At 43.2% G+C, this 20,685-nt stretch overlaps 1 protein-coding gene across 1 annotated transcript in view; it reads right to left on the bottom strand.

The window, feature by feature from the left end:
• Window positions 1–20,685, bottom strand: part of NEK10 (NIMA related kinase 10) — a 587,606-nt gene that overhangs the window by 15,913 nt on the left and 551,008 nt on the right. Inside the window, exon 34 of the mRNA XM_029587074.1 lies at window positions 5,101–5,209. Within this exon, the coding sequence (XP_029442934.1) occupies window positions 5,101–5,209 (109 nt within the window). The remainder of the gene's footprint in view (window positions 1–5,100; window positions 5,210–20,685) is intronic.

Here is a 20,685-nt window from a genome sequence, read left to right as displayed (position 1 = left end):
GGAAAGCCCACCAGCATGTCACTGCTCCACGCCACCAAAGTTTGCTTGCATGAAGGGTGAAGCAGGTGTGGCTTGAAGGTTTCAGGAGCAATTTTGAAGCCTCAAAATGCTGCCACTTAAAGCGACCATCTCACCCTGCGTCATTATTGAACCACTCCTAGCTATGAGGAAGGGAGGTATATATAACCCAGAGGCAGGAGCATGGCCCAAGAACTCTAGCCACTCTATTTCCTTGTAAATGATTATATTTTAAATGAAAGGCCTATCTATAATATTAATCCAGTAGGAGCACTGAGAGGAGAGGATCACCTTGCTGGTGGCTGAAAGGAATCAGTAAGTGTTTGCTTGGGGATTTTTTTTTTTTTTTTTTTTTTTAAGTATTGGGACGAAGTTAACTATTTGGGAATATTATTTTGTGTGTTTGTGTATGTTTGTGCTTTTAATAGTCAGTAAGGCAGGGAATAACATAAGAACATAAGAACTTGCCATGCTGGGTCAGACCAAGGGTCCATCAAGCCCAGCATCCTGTTTCCAACAGAGGCCAAACCAGGCCACAAGAACCTGGCAATTACCCAAACACTAAGAAGATCCCATACTACTGATGCAATTAATAGCAGTGGCTATTCCCTAAGTAAACTTGATTAATAGCAGTTAATTGACTTCTCCTCCAAGAACGTATCCAAACCCTTTTTGAACCCAGCTACACTAATTGCACTAACAACATCCTCTGGCAACAAATTCCAGAGCTTTATTGTGCGTTGAGTGAAAAAGAATTTTCTCCGATTAATCTTAAATGTGCTACTGAAGTTAGACTGTTTCTATTTTTAAATAGTCAGTCAGTAAGGCAGCTAATAAGCAGTAGTTAGTGTGTTTATTTTTAATAGTCTGTAAGGCAGCTAATAAGCAGAAGTTAGAGTGTTTGTATATTAAAAAAAAAAGTAGCCAGAAGCTAGAAATAAGCTAGGAGCAGTGTTCAACACTCACCTTGGAAAGGTGTTAAGGTAGTGTGATTTAATTTGATTAGGTACCAACATTTGTTAATCACGAGAGCAGTGAGTCACTCTGGCTAACTAACTGAAGTTAGACTGTTTGTACTTGAACATGCTGTTCACCACTGTTGTCTTGACTTTCTTGCACCTCAAGCCATGTTTGATCCACTCCAGTCCAATTTTCGCCCTCTACATTCAACTGAAACAGCTCTTGCCAAAGTCTTAAATGACCTGTTTATGGATAAAGCCAAAGGCCTTTACTCAGTCCTTAACATCCTTGACCTATCTGTGGCTCCTGACACAGTTGATCACTACCTACTCCTTGATATTCTGTCCTCACTTCTATTTAGGGACTTTGTCCTGTCTTGGTTGTCTTCTTACCTCTCACATTGCACTTTAAATGTTTCCTCTGGCAGATCCTCCTCTACTGCTACCCCGCTATCAATTGGTATGCCTCAGGGTTCTGTTCTGGGTCTCCTTGTCTTCTCCCTGTATATTAATTCCCTTGGTACTTTGATTTCCTCCCACGGCTTTCAATACCATTTTTATGCCAATGACTCTCAGATCTACCTCTCTACCCCAGAAATTTAATCAGAAATCCAGTTCCAGATCTTAGCCTTGCTTGTCTGACATTGCTGCTTAGATGTCCCATTTCCACCTTAAACTCAACAAGGCTAAGACTGAGATTCATATTTATCCCCACAAGCCCACTTCCCCTCTTCCTCCTTTCTCTATTTCTATGGTAACATGCTCATCCTCCCTAGGCCCATAACCTAGGAGTCATCTTTGACTCCTCTTTCACCTTCTCTACACATATCCAAAACTCTACTGAAACGTTCCATTTCTTTCTCTAAAAGTTTAGCAAAATCTATCCTTTTCTTTCTGAACACACTTTCAGAATCCTTATCCACTCTATCTTCTCCCACTTAGACTATTGTAATCTGCTCCACACAAGGCTCCCAGCGTGTCATCTCTCACTACAATCTATCCAAAATTCAGCTGCGTGACTTATTTTTTGCCAAAGTTCCTACACCCATATAGCCCCTCTTCTGAAGTCACTGCATTTATATATTATTTAAAAATGATTATATTCCACCTATATCAAAAACTTGTGCTAAGTGGATAATAAATTAAAACATATTACCACATTCATAAACAATACATACACTTAAAATAAATATAACTAAATAAACTTAAAACATCATTTCCGAATCCATCATCAAAACAGGACTGTACCTATTTTATACTTTGAAAGATTGCTTAAACAAATGGGCTTTCAACTATTTCCTATGAATTCTGATATCATTGATGGTACATAAACAATAAGGCAAAGAGTTCCATAATTTTGGCCCTACAGCAAAAAAAAGCCCTTCAATATGCCCCTTATAATCGTGCTGCCTTAACCGTTGAAGCTTATGAGCATAATGCATGACTGGGGACATATAATTTCAACAGATCTCCCATCCATTTTCAAGACCTTGAAAATCAACACCAGGATCTTAAATCTGATATATTTCACTGGGAGCTAATGTAATTCCAGTAAGCATGGGTAAATATTCTCCCAGCACTGCCTTCCCAATGAGGCCTTGGCTCCCTATCCATTTCCACATACAGTTCAAGCTCCTCTTACTAATCTACAAGTGCATTCACTCTGCAGCTTCTCTCTACCTCTTCTCTTTTAACTCTCTTTACTTCCCTCCTCATGCATTCCGCTCATCAGACGAGTTACTCCTACCCTTCTCCTCCACCATCAATTCCTAACTCTGTGCTGCACCATGTGCTTGGAATAGACTTTCTGAATGGTACATTATGCTTCCTCTTTCAACTTGCTTACAGTAAATCTCATCTAAAAAACCACTTTTTGAGGCTGCTTTTAAATCTTATGTATCTGTTGACCTGTATGTTTGTCTTGATTATATTGTAAGCTCAACTGAGTAGGGAATGTCTCTTGTGTTTTGCTTGTTCAGTGCTGCGAACATCGAGTAGCAGTATAGAAATGTTAAGTAGTAGTAGATGTGATGTCATAAAATAAAAAAAGCTAATGTTCTGTCTTCATTGGCTATAAGAGGGGACAAACACAATTGTTCTGAATGGTGCAGTAGGAAGAAAAAGATGATGAAATTTATTTCAACAGATAACTAGAAGGTAGGTGCTCTTAGTGTTACAATGTACACCATACTGTGGACATACAGAGATAGCAAATTAGTCAGTCACTTTTATTACAGAGTACAGTGACTTGGTGATATTGTTTACTATGTATACTAAGTCAAGCTTAGTGCAAGAGTTACACACACAAGAATTAGTATACAGGCTCTTTTATACAGAGAAAGCAAACTGCCTTCTCTGACAGTTACTGCCTACTCTATGAGAGCCAATTTCTGTCTGTATCTTTCCTGCAGAGACAGATATATGCCTCCTGCTGTATTGCTAGTCTTACCCTGATGATAATTCAGTGTAAACCTCTGACACAGAGATTACAGTTTCTTCTGCTACTACTATTTCAAACCACAGCTAGGATACAGAGTCAGTGATATAACAACACACCTTGCTTTTTCTTCTGAATTTAAGCATTTTGATTAGCTTTTCTTTAACTCTGAACTGTGAAGCAAGGAGCTTCAGAACCTCTGCCTTCTCTCTCTGAAATACAACTGAAAAAAATAGTGACTGTATAGTTTCATTTTCACCTAAAAAATACTGCTGAAAGTACATATAAGTTACAGTTAGTGTAGCTGGGTTCAAAAAAGATTTGGATAGGTTCCTGGAAGAGAAGTCCATTAACTGCTATTAATCAAGTTTACTTAGGGAATAGTCACTGCTATTAATTGCATCAGTAGCATTGGATCTTCTTGGTGTTTGGGTAATTGCCAGGTTCTTGTGGCCTGGTTTGGCCTCTGTTGGAAACAGGATGCTGGGCTTGATGGACCCTTGGTCTGACCCAGCATGGCAATTTCTTATGTTCTTATGATGAAGTCACGACATGCAGCTAGGATAGGCTGATTGAAAACTTGCTTCAACATAATTGGTTCTATTCCTTCCTTGTCCCATTCCCAATCAAATTTGCTCTGCCTGGCTTTGCTTCCCCCATAGACTTTAATGGCACTGAACTGAATGAACCAAAAAGAATTTGGGTATTTGTAGATGTTTCATTATTTTTGTTCCCATGCAAGAAACCAAACTGAAAATCAACATTTCTCATATTTTCCCATTTGGATTCAAATTAATGCACATGAATACTAAGCACATAACTTTAGATCCTCAATCTAGGCAAATGAGTAACAGCTCTATATTTAGGATTCTATGTTTTAGGTACCTATTTTATGTGAGTGTTTAGCTGAAAAGATAAAGGCCTGGATTTATTAAAATGCAGGGGGGTGTTTTACGCTAATGTAGTATTTATCACATTTTGCGATAATTACCTATTACCCAGGTAGAGAGTCCATCAAGCTAGGTTAAGAGACCCTTGCCCAAATCTCATCTTTGAGTGAGTTTCCTCACTCCGAAGGCCAGCAAATCTTCACAAGAGACCACTGTTCTGTTCGTACGTCTCATGTAGAATGTGAAAGCGGCCCCTAACCCCCTACACTCTTACCTAATCCCCACCTCGAGTTACTAGGTGGGCCTATCCTAGGGATACAAATACCTATGTATGGGACATGCTATTATGGCCAGGTCTCTCTCTTCTCTCTCTCTCTCTCTCTCTCTCTCTCTCTCTCTCTCTCTCTCTCTCTCTCTCTCTCGCCTGCATCGCACCATACGATATGATGCGGTAAACACGTTTTCGCATGCAATAAGCCCTTAACGCATGCAAAAACGCCTTACCGCATTTTGAAAAATGACCCCCAAAGATTGGTATTTAGCTGGCCAGTAAGGGGAAAGTTACTCATGTAACTTATATGTACTTTCAGCAGTATTTAACTGGATATGTCTGACAAGCAACTTTAGGATAGTGATTTTTCTGACAATTTCCACTATATTTACAGCATTTTGATAAATCTAGGGGTTAGATCCCTAAATTTAGATGTTGAAATTTTTTTATTATTAGTCTCTATAGTGAAACATTCTCGACTGGAAAAATGTACTTTGAGTATAGCACTTTGCTTGTTGTTCCTACCTGTTCTTTCATCAGGGACTAGCGTAGTTCCTCTTAAGGAATGAAGTAAGAAATGAAAATCTTCTGTAAAAAACTTGGTCTCTATAATTTCAGGGGATCCTTGTAACAGCTGTACAAAAAAAACATAACATTAATTTAAAAAAATGAAAACATTTCAAAGATGGCAGAGCTTACACACTGAGGATATAAATATATTAAAGAAAGTGTCATAAATGTTAGGCAGGTGAGCAGTACCTAATCTTAGAATGAATATTTCTAAACCTCATCAAGGGGTTAATTTTGTAATATTGTGTATATGTTAGCTAGCAAATATGCACATAAATTCCACCAATTTTCAAAGCAGACTTATGTGCAAATGTCCGCTTTGAAAATTATCCTGGCAAAACTACATGCACACAATAACACCTGTTATTTGGTGCACATAGTCTGCCAAGAGAATTTAAGTTCATTTTAAAATGAAAAGGTATGCCTGTAGGTCGGCTCAGACTCCATCCCCTGAAACACATGTCCCGTATTCATGTAAAAGTACATACATAGAGAATAACTTTAAAAACTGCTCCTGCATGCCCATATACATCTGTATGAGTCTGTGCAAAGTTGCTACAGTATTTTATAACCTGCATAGAAAGGATATGTACAGGTTATAAAATACGAAAGCATGTGCACGCACAAATGCTCATGTACGTAAAAACTACAAGTCGTGCAAGTTCGGACTTATTTGAATAAATGCTGATTTATCTGGCTAAATAGCAGCACATCGCCAGATAAGTCCAAAAAGAGCTACTTACTTGGACAAGTAGCACTTTTCAGACTTATCTGGCTATGTAGGCCTGCTGCTGCTTAGCCGAATACATTGGAAATTAGCTGGTTAAGTGTTAGCAAATCATATACCTGCATATTTGTACTTCCAATTTTAAAAGGATATGCATGTAGATTTTAATCATGTTAATTTGACACTTTTATTTCCCCGTAAGATGCTTTTACATGCATAAGTTAAGGTAGTTTATAACATGAATGTGGCAATGAAATTACTAGTTTTTCCAATTAGTCTACCAGTTTGCTCTGTCCATCTGCAGCTCATGAAGATCCTTCTTGCTCTTCAGCTGAAGTCTCCCTATTGCTTCCAGACCCTCTACCCAGTAATTTTTTCACTTTAACAATGTTTATGATCACTTATACCAAATATAGAGCATACGTATCATACCTATAAGGGAGCCTGGACCGACGTGCCGCAAATGCGCAGTAGAGAGCGGCTGGGACCGACGGGCTGCGCATGCGCAGATGGTCTGGGCTCTCTTCCGATGGAAGTGCTGATTTGAGGCCCTAATGCAGAGCGATTGTCCTTCCGACGTGGGGAAGGGGGGAGGGAGCTGGGACGGCCGGCGCATGCACAGCAGAAAGCTGAGTCTGCAAGGCACGTGGGGAAGGGGGGAGGGAGCTGGGACAGCCAGCGCATGCACGGCAGAAAGCTGAGTCTGCAAGGCACAGAGATCCTTCCCCTCCGACGCTGGGGAAGGGGGGAGGGAACTAGGATGGCCGGCTCATGCACGGCAGAAATTTGACTCTGCACATGAATGGCAAGTACGGGGAAAAAAAACACAAGGGAGTGACTGAGGGGAGAGGGAGGGAGGGAGACGGGGGAAGGGGGGAGAGAGTGAGATGAGGGGGAAGGTGAGAGGGAGGGAGACTAGAGGGGGGAGGTGAGAGGGAGAATGGGGAGGGGAGGTGGGAGGGAAGGAAATGAACCGAAAAAACAATGTTAATGTAGCCCGTTGTTACGGGCTTAACGGCTAGTATATATATATGCAAGTAAAAGATATACATGCCTCACTTTGACAGGTTTAAAATAGCAACTCATTTAGGTAAATGTTGGCCCTGTCCTGGAACACCCTGCACATTCCTTTCTTACATGCACAAAGTTACTTACAGATCCTGATTTACATGTGTAAGCTGCAGTTTTCAAAACAGCATGCATTTGTGTATGTGCTGTTTTATGTGCGCAAGTGCTAATTTTTACACAATGTTTGAAAATTCACCTGTTAGAAAGGATAAACTTTAAAAGAATTGCACACAAGCCCAAAATTGTGTGCATATGGGCTCATACGCTCATGTGCATGAATTTTATATCATGTGATATAAAATGCATGTAATTTTTCCATTCACATTGTGACTGTAGGTTATGCATACATTTGCATGTGGTTTCTTGTTTGCATGTAAATTTGCACGTGTATCATACATGTATACACTTCTGCAACACAGAACTTTGTTCCTCGGGGGTGGGTTCATTCTGCAATCCCACCACTAGCAAACCAGCCCAACTTTACCACCAGAGATGTTCCCTACCTAGTACCCCTGCTGGTGGAGGATAAGGGGGGTGCTGTTCCCCATCGGGGGATTCAGAGGAAGCTCTGTAAGAACAAGCAAACCTGGAAAGGCCTTCAGTGTGAATTTAACCAACAAGCATCATACCCACATGGAGTAAGTAGTTAATGGGTAGTAGGGATGGGGGAATGTTAGAATGTGCATGGGGGGCTACTAGCGGGGCCTATAGCGTGTGAACTAGAGCAGCCCCAAAGTGGCTTATAAGTAGGGCAAGAATCAATAGGTATTTTTGGATACAGTAACATGTATATTTCATTAATAGCATTACAAATGTACATGTGTTGCCAAGGTAAATACAGTGGTCCTGTCCTCACATGAGTTTCAATGGTAACAGGAAACCCTGGGTGAGGAGGGATTAGGACCACTGTAAGGCCTGTGAGCCTCCTGACCCCCCCAAGCTGGCCAAAAGTTCTTTTTGGGCCGAACGAGCCGTCCGGCGCGAACTCGCCGGGAACTTTTGGCCAGCTTGGGGGGGCCTCCTGACCCCCCCAAGCTGGCCAAAAGTTCTTTTTGGGCCGAACGAGCCGTCCGGCGCGAACTCGCCGGGAATCACGTGACGCCGGCGTCACTCGACGTGCCGCCGACGTCACATGCTTCTCGCCAAGGATTGCAGAAATGACGTCCTCACTCCTCGCTCCATCACCAGGGAGTTGTGGTAAGTCTGGGGGGGGGATTAAGGAGGGTGAGGGGGTTTAAATTTTTTTTTTGCACATATGTACATATACCCAACTCATTGGATTTTTTTTATGTCCATATTGGCCGCAAGTGGGACCCCCTTTCGGACATAAGAAATATGAACATAAAATTTTGCTCTGCACATCCCTGACACATACACATTCTGCTATTGTGCTGCTGCTCATGTACTCACTCAGTTAGTGCCCACCCCAGCCCCAGTATTGTTGCACTATGTAAAGTTCTTGCTATCAGCCCTTCCACAACCTGCAGTAACCCTTCCCTTTCCCATACCCATACCTTTTCAGCACTGACATTCTCCAGGAGATTCACTGACAACACAGTCAATGCATGCCGCTCATGAGATGCAGGTTGACCTCCCCGTGATACCAGAATAACTAACACATGCATAACACAGACAGATCCATAGCAAACAAAGAATAGAGAGACCATAAAATATAAATAGAATGTTGCTGACAAAAACTGAACGGAAAACTGCAATAAGCCCAGCTGTATTATGCAGGGAAACAATGGAAAAACAGAAACATCTCTCATCAGAAAAATCAAGCAATAAAATCCAGAGATATAAAACATCATTCATAATATTAAAAACAAGTTAATGAAAAAAATAAATATGTCAAAACATCTGATGAATACAATATCTAATAATTAAAAATTAACATAAAAATTGCAAAACAGAAGATACATGAAATAACATCCAAAATTAAAACTAATAAGGATTACAAAAGATCTCCCACTCTCCATACATGCGATCTTTTCATTTCCAAACAACATGAGATTGTTGTGGATTGGGGGAAAGAAGGCTGCACAAACTTTATCCTCTCTTTCTTACACTCACATATATACATTCATTCTTTCATACACTCCCTCACTTGCTCTCACACACTTCTGTTCTCTCCTTCTCACATATACATGCTCTCACATATACTCTATTTCACACATACACAGGTTCTCTCTCTCTCACACACATACACATGTAAGCTTTCACACACACAGGCTTGTTCTCTCTATGCAATGTAACAATAGAAAACAGAACTATCACCATTCTTCAAATATCAAACAATAAAATCAAGAAATATAAAAAATACATAATCATACTAGTAAAACATACATACCAATAAAAAGAATATTTCAAAAACAGCTGACAAACAGAAGATCCAATAATTAAAATCTATATATAAAATTTTCCAAACACCAATAACATGTTTAAAAAAAACAGATGCATCAAACACCTGAAAAATAAAACTAATAAAGATTTTAAAAATTCACACGCTCCATACCTGGGATTTTTTTTTATTTCCAGTTACCCTAAAATTTTCATGAATTAGTAAGAATGAGGTGCACAAATGTTCTCCCCTCTGTCTTACATAGATATATGTATATAATTGCCCTAAGTTAAACCAGCACGCATACATCATTTGTAAAAAACGCTATTAATTATGTCTAAACATAATTTTGTATAATGAAATAGTTCACAAAGCTTAAAGATTTGCAAAAACTGTCCCATTTTTAAGCTTTGTGAACTATTTCATTATACAAAATAAAGTTTACACGTAATTAACAGCGTGTTTTACAAATGATGCATGAGTGTTGGTTTACATTAGAGTAATTATATGCATGCATCAACATAGCACTTCAATTTATTAAGAAAGCTTTTCTGGTATCTATTCTGACTATCTATCTATCTATCTATCTATCTATCTGTCTATATATATATAGACAGATAGATAGTCAGAATATATATATATATATATATATACACCACACACACACACACAAACACGCTGCCGCCCATGCACACATTCTCCCTCTCTCACATATTCTTGTGTACGCCAACACATATTTATAACACATGCTCCCTCTCTAATACATATGCTTGCACCCACATACACTCCCTCACTCACACACACACACACACGTTTCCTCTCACATGCGCCTTCCTTCACACATTGTTCACATGTCCCTTTCTGACATACTTGCTGCCCTGCTCAGACAGATACTCAAACACACACAGCCTCTCTCTCTCTCACACACACACACAGACTGAAGCACTCACACATAATATACAAATAGACTCACAGACACACAGTCTCTCTCAATCACTCTCCCCCCACCCCCCAAGCACAAATAGTAGTAGAAGCAGCTTCCTTCTTCAGTCTGGAACACGGACAGAACTCTTTCTCCTTCTTGGGTGGGTGCGCTGGTCTCTTGCTCCAGATCCCCATAGCTGCTGGCCCCTGCAATTGCAGCCTACTTTGCTCAGGCCACACAGCCTGCTGCTTCACCTTTTGATGGCTGCATGGCCCTGCTTCACTCCAGCTGACCACTGTGACAGTACTTCAGCCAGCTGATCCATCATAATCCACTGCGCTGCTGCAGTTTGGGTGCTGGCATGTTGGGATCTGCTGGTGGCCCCATGGCCTCATTCAGTCTTCTGCCACTGGCAAAATAGGAGCCACCAGGGTCCGGAGGCCTCTTCCAATCTTCAGCCACCGTCGAGTTTGGAGCCACTGGTGGCCTCGCAGCCTCTTCCAATCTTCAGCTACCAGTAGCCTTGCAGCCTCTTCTGATCTTCTTCCATTAGATAGATTCTAGCTCTGTCTTTGCAGCAAGGTGAGGTGGTCACCAGGCATTTTGGGGGGCCACTTTTACAGTGACCGACCATGGCCTAAGCATATGCAAGGGTGAAGCTTCAGCCTTGGCCTAGCTGTTGGAGTCAGCTGGAGTCTGGCTAGACTTAGGCCAGGGCACAGACCCAGGTCCGACGCCACAGCCCAGCCCAGAGGCTGGGTCCTGATGTGAAGCCTCAGCTCAGACTCATGCCTGATGCTGGAGCCTAGCCTAGAAGCTGGGTCCCGACATCTGGGCCTCAGCCTATTCCAGGGGCCAGACTCAGGCTTGATGCCGTGGCCTAGCCTGGAAGCAGGGTCACAATGCCTTAGCCTTGAACAGAACCCAGGGTGCATACCCAGGCCCATTGCTGCAGCCTGACTTGGAGGCTTGATCATGATGACTAGACCTCAGCCAGGTCCCAGGCCCAATACTGGGACCCAATGCCTGGGCCTCAGCCTATGCCAGGTCCCAGATCTAGGCCTGATGCCATTGTCAGGCCAGAGGCCAGGTCCCAATGCTGAGGTCTTAGCGTGGATTGAGGCTCAACATTGGGGCCCAGTGAGGTGCCAGTTCCCAACACCTGGGCCTGTGCCCAGGACTCCTCTTTAATGGAAGGCATAATTTTGATGTACGGTAGATAATTCAACAGCCATACATCAAAATGGCACCCTCTGCTGTAGAGGTTGTGCTGGTGTTATAGGGATGTGAATCGTTTTTCAACGATTAAAATTATCGTCCGATAATGTTCATATCGTCTTAAATCGTTATAGAACATGATACAATAGAAATTCTAACGATTTATCGTTAAAAATCGTTAAATCGTGTTAGTGCACACTAACTCGAGTTAGTGCGCACTAACTCCCCGTTAGTGCGCACTAACTCGATTTAGTGTGCACTAACTGAAAATGATACAAATAAACACTTTCCAGGTCACTGAAGGTCAGTTAGGAATGAATATGTGTTCCTATTGGCTGGCTGCCCTCTTATCTATTGATGTTACCAAGGTTACCACTGAGGTGATGGTTGGGGGGATGGGAAATGGAACTGGAAACTAACGAACACCAACAGAAAATGAAACAAAGTGTTCACACTTCCCAGGTCAGTAAAGGTCACTTAGGAATGAATATGTATGTATGTATTCCTATTGGCTGGCTGTGCTCTTATCTATTGATGTTACCAAGGCTAATACTGAGGTAATGGTTGGGGGGATGTGAAATGGAAACAGTTGGAAGCTTGACAAAAAAAGTAATGTAATGATCAGCACTCACGTGACTAGAACTTGTTTGTTTATTATTTTTGTTAGCAGGCACCTGAAATGCTAGTGCATGTTGAATTTGCCAATCACTGTGCATTTTAGAAAGGTGGTCCTGGCTGGAACTGTACACAGTTCAAATATATGTAATTGATTGTTGGTAAGTGTATTTTTTAAGTAGCCACACTGGCACAAGTATGTTTACTTTTCCTCCTACTTAACTCACTAGCTCAGCTTTGTAAGAAGGGCTTCTCTGCTTGTGTGTTGTTTTTGTTTGGTGTGAGGAGAGCAGAAACATCAGATCTTTATTCAATCTACTACAGTCATCTCTTACAGTGCCCTATCCCTATTAATACCAGGAGTGTTGTGATCTTCCTGCACACAGTGCCCTAACCCTGATACCAGTCTGAGACAGCTCCCTCCCTGCATTACTAGTGAGAGGCTGGCTTCACAGACAGGGGGGAGCTGCCTGACCCTCACTCCTGACTTCCCCCATGTCCCAGCTAGTGAATGGTGTGTGGGTGAGGGGGGGGGGAGGATGGTGAAGTCTGAGACAGCTCCCTCCCTGCATTACTAGTGAGAGGCTGGCTTCACAGACAGGGGGGAGCTGCCTGACCCTCACTCCTGACTTCCCCCATGTCCCAGCTAGTGAATGGTGTGTGGGTGAGGGGGGGGGGAGGATGGTGAAGTCTGAGACAGCTCCCTCCCTGCATTACTAGTGAGAGGCTGGCTTCACAGACAGGGGGGAGCTGCCTGACCCTCACTCCTGACTTCCCCCATGTCCCAGCTAGTGAATGGTGTGTGGGTGAGGGGGGGGGGAGGATGGTGAAGTCTGAGACAGCTCCCTCCCTGCATTACTAGTGAGAGGCTGGCTTCACAGACAGGGGGGAGCTGCCTGACCCTCACTCCTGACTTCCCCCATGTCCCAGCTAGTGAATGGTGTGTGGGTGAGGGGGGGGGGAGGATGGTGAAGTCTGAGACAGCTCCCTCCCTGCATTACTAGTGAGAGGCTGGCTTCACAGACAGGGGGGAGCTGCCTGACCCTCACTCCTGACTTCCCCCATGTCCCAGCTAGTGAATGGTGTGTGGGTGAGGGGGGGGGGAGGATGGTGAAGTCTGAGACAGCTCCCTCCCTGCATTACTAGTGAGAGGCTGGCTTCACAGACAGGGGGGAGCTGCCTGACCCTCACTCCTGACTTCCCCCATGTCCCAGCTAGTGAATGGTGTGTGGGTGAGGGGGGGGGGAGGATGGTGAAGTCTGAGACAGCTCCCTCCCTGCATTACTAGTGAGAGGCTGGCTTCACAGACAGGGGGGAGCTGCCTGACCCTCACTCCTGACTTCCCCCATGTCCCAGCTAGTGAATGGTGTGTGGGTGAGGGGGGGGAGGATGGTGAAGTCTGAGACAGCTCCCTCCCTGCATTACTAGTGAGAGGCTGGCTTCACAGACAGGGGGGAGCTGCCTGACCCTCACTCCTCCGGGGTATTGTGATCTTCCTGCACACAGTGCCCTATCCCTGATACCAGGGGTGTTGTGATCTTCCTGCATGCAGTGCCCTATCCCTATTAATACCAGGAGTGTTGTGATCTTCCTGCATGCAGTGCCCTATCCCTATTAATACCAGGAGTGTTGTGATCTTCCTGCATGCAGTGCCCTATCCCTGATACCGGGATGTGTGCAAGAAGATCACAACACCCCCGGTATCAGGAATAGGGCACTGTGTGCAGGAAGATCACAACACCCCCAGTATCAGGAATAGGGCACTGTGTGCAGGAAGATCACAACACCCCTGGTATTAGGGATAGGGCACTGTGTGCAGGAAGATCACAACACTCCTGGTATTAATAGGGATAGGGCACTGTGTGCAGGAAGATCACAATACCCCTGGTATCAGGGTTAGGGCACAAGTTCTAGTCACATTGACTGATCACATTACTTGTTTTGTCAAGCTACCAACTGTTTCCATTTCCCATCCCCCATATACTGTCAGTAGGAAACTTGGTAACATGAATAAATAAGAGGGCAGCCAATAGGAATACATATTCATTCCTAAACTGACCTTAACTGACCTGAAAAGTGTCAAATTGTATCATTTTCAGTTAGTGCGCACTAACTCCCAGTTAGTGCGCACTAACTCGAGTTAGTGCGCACTAATCGGAAAAAATGATTTTTAACGATTTTTTAACTAAAAAATCGTGCCTAAGACGATTTTCTTGCCCTGCCACACGATTTCTATCGTTAAGACGATATGGAAAACGATTCACATCCCTATTAACCAACTCCAATGTAACGACCCCAGCGGGCAGTCAGTTGGCGAAGAAAATCCGAAGAAAGATGGCACTGAAGAGGAGATCTGAGGCCTGGTCTCTAGGCCTAGTCTGACCCTGGGCCAAGGTGACATGCCTGGGTCTGGGACAAGGCCCCTGTGTCAGGACCTGGCTTCTGGAGCAAGCACTGGCATAGGTCTGGGGAAGGGTTGTTTGTGAACTTGGGCCTGGGTGTGGGCCAAGACCCTGGCACCGGGGCTGGGCCAGGATGCAGTGTCAGATTTTGTAAATATGGGGTGGAGGTCATCAAGAAATTTCACAGGCCTGGGCCTTTGCAGGGGTCTCAGCTTAGGCTCTGGCATCTGTACAGGGCCTAGGCTGAGACCCCAGAGTCACGCTCTGGCATAGACCGTGACACCTTCATCTGGTCATGTCCTTTGCCTAGGCAAGACCCAGGGAATTGGCCTATGCCTTGGCCGAGAAGCTTGAGTCTCGCTCAGGTGAAAGCCAGGACCCCTGCTTTGGATCTTGGCCTACTCCCTAGGTGAGGCCCAGACTTTGGGTCTGAGCCTAGGCCCAACTAGCAACTTTCTTTTGTAAATAAGTTTTTGAAACAAAACGAGATTCGATTAAATTCCGTTTTGAAAACAATTCAAAACTAAATAGGAAATTTCATCCCATTTCCTACTTCATTTCTCCTGAATACACATTCCTACTGAGAACTTGGGAAAAGTTGATCAGCATACTTTGTCTTATTTATTTTGTTTAGTTCTTTTTTTTTTTTCATTTCCATGACAAAACTCAACAAAGGAAAAGATTTAAAATGTTTTGTTAAGCATGTTTCTGCAAATAGATGAAAATTAAATTTATAAATTCAGACTTATTTCTAAAGTACTTGAGTATCAGGCATAAAATGACAAAATCATTATTGAAAATAGAGAGCAGTCCTACTCTGGAGAACAGAATTTATTTTGATGAGCCTCGGTACTTAACCTTTTTATCAAACATTGTAAACTCAGTTGGCGATGGTTCCATCTTTTCCTTCAAGCATTTAAACTGCTATAATACACTGAGCCTGTTTTGCAATAATGTGTTTCTTTCATTCTCTGCCTAAGGTAAAACTCTCCTGAGAACAGGGCTTTTATTGTATCTACCACAGTGACTTTTTAACTACAAACACAGAGGCAGCAGAATACAAATGTTCTGATTGGATCTGCAAGAATTGGAATGCATTTATATACATAGTGCTGACTTTTCAGAAGTGGTGGCCATCTGCAATAGGCCTGTTGTTGACGGTAGCAATTTGATGAGGCTTTGTTGACTTTAACAGTGTCAAGTGTAGGTTGCTGGTAAAACTGTAGCATACTGCTCATTTCTGGGGCTTTCAAATGGTTGGGAGTATATTGCTATTAAGAAGGTAATCTAGTAACATGACACATAACTTAGCCAACAAAAATGTGCATTAAATTTCAAAGCAGATTTATGTGTGTAACCTCCTCTTCGGGGACCTCCCAGAATGCAGGGGTACACTATTGTCTCTGGTGCCACTTTCTCATCGATAGCCCTCTTGTTACACCAATACAGTCCGAGTGCCCTGGGGTGCCAGAGTTCTTTCTGGCGGGAAGAGCGATTCAACCTCCAGGGTGCTAGGCTCATAGGGGTGGAAGCCAACACACAGTGTCTTGATCTCTCTACTGTTTCTCTTCCAATTGTACTCACAATTAAAATGTGCTTGCCCTGGAGGCACCTCTGGTACTCACAAAAACAGTGGACATTCTGTTGGGAGTATTCCAAAATAATTTTACTGCAACCAAAAAATACTTCAATTCCAATCAGCAACAAAATTCTCCATTTGATCTTCTCACAAAATTAAACGGTCCAAAAATGTGTACCTTCTCAGTTTTATCAACTGAGTCACTGTTTCTTAGGGGGCAGACACTAGGCAATAACTCAGCACCCATTAGTGGTAGAATGTGAGATCCTAATAGGGACTGGGATTTCCTGTCTTTTTCTCTCAAGTTAGCTCTGGACCGCTGATGTTAGAGCTCCCAAAAAATGTCCAAAAATCCAATATATCTTCTCTCTCTTAATGGGCAGGTTTTGGTGGCAAAAAAAAAAAAATCCCTTACAAACAACAGGAACAAACACTTCTCAAAACTCACAAACTGATTCTCTCTTCTTCTCTGTCAAGTCACTGTTGCCCTTTCTTTGCTGGGTGGAAGGAATCACAGAACCTTTTCTTGACCGTTCACATACAGAGATGAAAATCCTCCTGAGCAGTATCAGGATCCCAAAAGAAAACTTCTCAGAAATCAAACAGCTGGGCCACAAAGGATCTTCTGGCTTGCTGCTGCTCTGCAACTTGCCTGGATCACCTTGGCTACCCAGCTCAATGAGTCGCAAATGTGACACCATCAAGAAGTGTCTCAGGAACATCTTAAAAGAGGAGCCTTGTGGCAGTGCGGTCGGCTGTGAAGGATCTCATGCTGGCTCCTTGCTACTTTCTTGGATCATTTTCGCTGCCTGGCTCTATGAGTTGCGAGTATGACATTTTAAAAGAAGGTGCCCTATGGGGCAGAGTTGTAGCCAGGCCATTTGGCACCTATGGCCAAATGAAAAATTGCACCCTCACCCTGAACACAACATACAACACCGCAAGCTGGGAGACACTGTTAAATATAGGGAGCTTTTAATTTATATTAATTGTGACCCAGAAGTTTCCTCCTGTTCCTTTAGGCTTCCAGCTCAGTTGGATCCTGCATAGAGATACTGATGCCATGAGCCTTCAATCACTATTACTGGGGATCTTTTTTCCCCTCCCAACTTTCTTTATTCTTTATCATTGCACTGTCCATTCTGGGATGGGGGTCATGCACCTTGGCTCCCTCTTGAACCCTGGAATCATGGGCCCCCAATCCAACCACTAGGTGTCACTCCTCTCCTCATGGGCCCCCAATCCAAGCACTAGGTGTCACTCCTCTCCTCCTCCTTTTTACATGCCACCCCCATCGAGGTGGGGTGGCATGTAAAAAGGCCCCAATGACTTTTTGTAATCTTTTAGAGAGAAGCCATGTTGGGCCACTTGGCCTTTTAATTCTACCACGGGAGCTTTGGGACCCACATTAGAGTCTCGGTGGTCCCATGAGTAGCAGGTTATTGTAATAGGGGCAGATTTCAGGTCTAAAATATTCAAGATATCATGAATATCACACAATATCATCACGACAGATTTATATTGCATGGTTTACAGCCTGATACATGCTGTTTAACGTGTGTTATAGTTGTATGTTGACTTGATGAATCTCCCTATAAGTCAGGGGCAGTTCTGTAATGAGACAGGGTGAGGCGGCTGCTTCAAGGGGCAAGATTTTGAGGCAGGAAAATTGCCCCCTGAAACCTTCCTGCCACAGCCGCACCACCCTTCATTCAGGTAAATTCTGGTGGCAGGAATACCTGCAGTGCTGGCGGCATAGAGCAATGACATGCTGGCGGGGTTTCCACTCACCGAGTGGCACGGAACTGTGTCGAGCTAGCAAGGTTTCCACCTCCTGCAGCAAAAGGAAGATCCTGGAGATGTGGAATTGTGACGTGCTGGCAGGGTTCCCACTCTCAGCCAGGAAAAGGATGACCCAATGGCCAAAGAAGAGTCACTGCGGTGCCGCCAGTGTTTTCCCCCCAGCCGGCAGCAGGAAAGGGAGTATGATGTCACCAGTGTTTTCCCCGCAGCCGGAGGCAGAAGAGGGTCTGAGGTGACGCCAGTGTGTTCCCCACAGCCGGCGGCAGAAGAGGCCTTGTTGTGCAGCCAGAGAAAAGGTCAAAAATATGGTGTGAAAGAAACTGGCCCTGTGAGAGTGAGTGCCTGTGTGTGAGGGAGACTTTGTGAGTGTGTACGAGACGGTGTGTTTATGCATAAGAGAGGGTGGGGGTGTGTTGGTGTGACTGTGTGTGTGTATATGAAAGGGTGGGTACGCGTATGAGAGGGAGGATGGCTGTGGGTGGATGTCTTTATGAGAGGGTGTGCGTCTGTATGAGAGAGAGGGTAGGAGTGTCTGTTTGAGAGGGTGTGTGTCTGTAGAGAGGGATGGTGGGAGTTTCTGTATGAGAGGGAGGGTGGGATTGTCTGTATGAGAGGGTATGTATGTGTATGAATGAGAGAGTGTGTGGGGGTGAGTGTGTGTATGAGTGGGTTTGTGTTTGAAAGGGAGGGTGGGTGTGGATGGGTCTCTGTAGTATACCTATCCATATATCTCAGAGGGTGGGTGGGGGGTATATGCATGGGTGGGTGGGATTATGTGTGTGGGGTGGGTATAATTATGTGTGTATGAGAGTGTGAGTGGGTAAGGCTGTGTGTGTGTATGTATGGGTGGGTGGCTGAGGGTGTGTGTGTGAGAATGTGGTATGTGTATGTATGTGTATATATGAGAGGGTAGTAAGTGTGTATATATGAGAGGGTGTATATGTATGTGTATATATGAGATGGTGTTAGTGTGTGTATTTGTGTGTGTATATATGTGTATGTATGAGACGGTGGGTATATATGTATGTGTATATATGAGAGTGTGGTGTATATGACAGGATGGGTATATGTGTATTTGTATATATGAGAGGGTAGTGGGTGTGTATATATGAGAGGGTATGTGTGAGTATGTGTATATATGAGAGGGTGGTGTGTGTGTGTGTGTGTGTATGACAGGGTGTGTATGTGTATATATGATAGACTTTTTATGTGTGTCTATGAGAGAGTGCCTGCACACCTGGGTGTGCATGTATGAGATTACCTATATATATGTGTGTGAGAGAGGTTAAAGTTTGTGCACCCTCCTCTAATCTACTACAATCTCAGGAGGACCTGAAATCTAAAGTTCCCAGGTATGGGGAATGGGAGATTTTGTTTATCCTTGTTAGTTTTAATTATTGGATGTGATGTATCTGCTGTTTTGAAATATTTTTTTAGTGTTTGGTAATTGAAATTTAATGTGGATAAGTGCAAGGTGATGCATATAGGGAAAAATAACCCATGCTATAATTACACAATGCTGGGTTCCATATTAGGTGCTACAACCCAAGAAAGAGATCTAGGTGTCATAGTGGATAACACATTGAAATCATCAGTTCAGTGTGCTGCAGAGTCAAAAAAGCAAACAGAATATTGGGAATTATTAGAAAGGGAATGGTGAATAAAATGGAAAATGTCATAATGCCTCTGTATCGCTCCATGGTGAGACCGCACCTTGAATATTGTGTACAATTCTGGTCGCTGCATCTCAAAAAAGATATAATTGCGATGGAGAAGGTACAGAGAAGGGCTACCAAAATGATAAGGGGAATGGAACAACTCCCCTATGAGGAAAGACTAAAGAGGTTAGGACTTTTCAGCTTGGAGAAGAGACGACTGAGGGGGGATATGATAGAGGAGTTTAAAATCATGAGAGGTCTAGAACGGGTAGATGTGAATCGGTTATTTACTCTTTCGGATAGTAGAAAGACTAGGGGGCACTCCATGAAGTTAGCATGGGGCACATTTAAAACTAATCGGAGAAAGTTCTTTTTTACTCAACGCACAATTAAACTCTGGAATTTGTTGCCAGAGGATGTGGTTAGTGCAGTTAGTATAGCTGTGTTTAAAAAAGGATTGGATAAGTTCTTGGAGGAGAAGTCAATTACCTGCTATTAAGTTCACTTAGAGAATAGCCACTGCCATTAGCAATGGTTACATGGAATAGACTTAGTTTTTGGGTACTTGCCAGGTTCTTATGGCCTGGATTGGCCACTGTTGGAAACAGGATGCTGGGCTTGATGGACCCTTGATCTGACCCAGTATGGCATTTTCTTATGTTCTTATGGCTGAATTTATCAGCAGATTTGACATTCTTTTATTTGTATGTTTCCTGATTGTGCTTGCATTGCTTACAGTTTGGCTTCTTGTGATTTCCAGTTCAGCTTTTGTCTGCACGTTTCAATTTATATTTTATGATCTCTTTATTCTGTGTTTGGTGAGAGTTTATCTGTATTCTGCATGTGTGACGAGATTAGGTATTCTGCTAGCAAGTAGTTTCTGTGTAGGGATTTACAACAATCTGTCTTTAATCTGTTTTCCTAAGAGGAGGTGTATTGGTGTTTAGGGCCTGATATAATATTTGCAATATGGTTTTTTTATAAATTGAATGCTGGCAGGTATCATATGGAAGGCTTACTATATTGGAATTGTAGTTCAGTTTATTCCTGGCTTTCTGAGGGCAAAGTCCATACCCAATGCACTTTACCATAGGCCTAATACCATATAGGATCCAGTAAACTGCCTTGATTACTATGAGAAAGGTAGTTTATTAAGTCTATTAAATTATTATTATTGTAAGTGTGTTTTTGTTTTTTTTTGCAG

The sequence above is a fragment of the Rhinatrema bivittatum genome, chromosome 2 (genome assembly GCF_901001135.1).
Source record: "Rhinatrema bivittatum chromosome 2, aRhiBiv1.1, whole genome shotgun sequence".
Taxonomy (NCBI): Eukaryota; Metazoa; Chordata; class Amphibia; order Gymnophiona; family Rhinatrematidae; genus Rhinatrema; species Rhinatrema bivittatum.
Note: the sequence above shows the minus strand (reverse complement) of the source record. Positions and strands in the feature narration are given on the sequence as shown.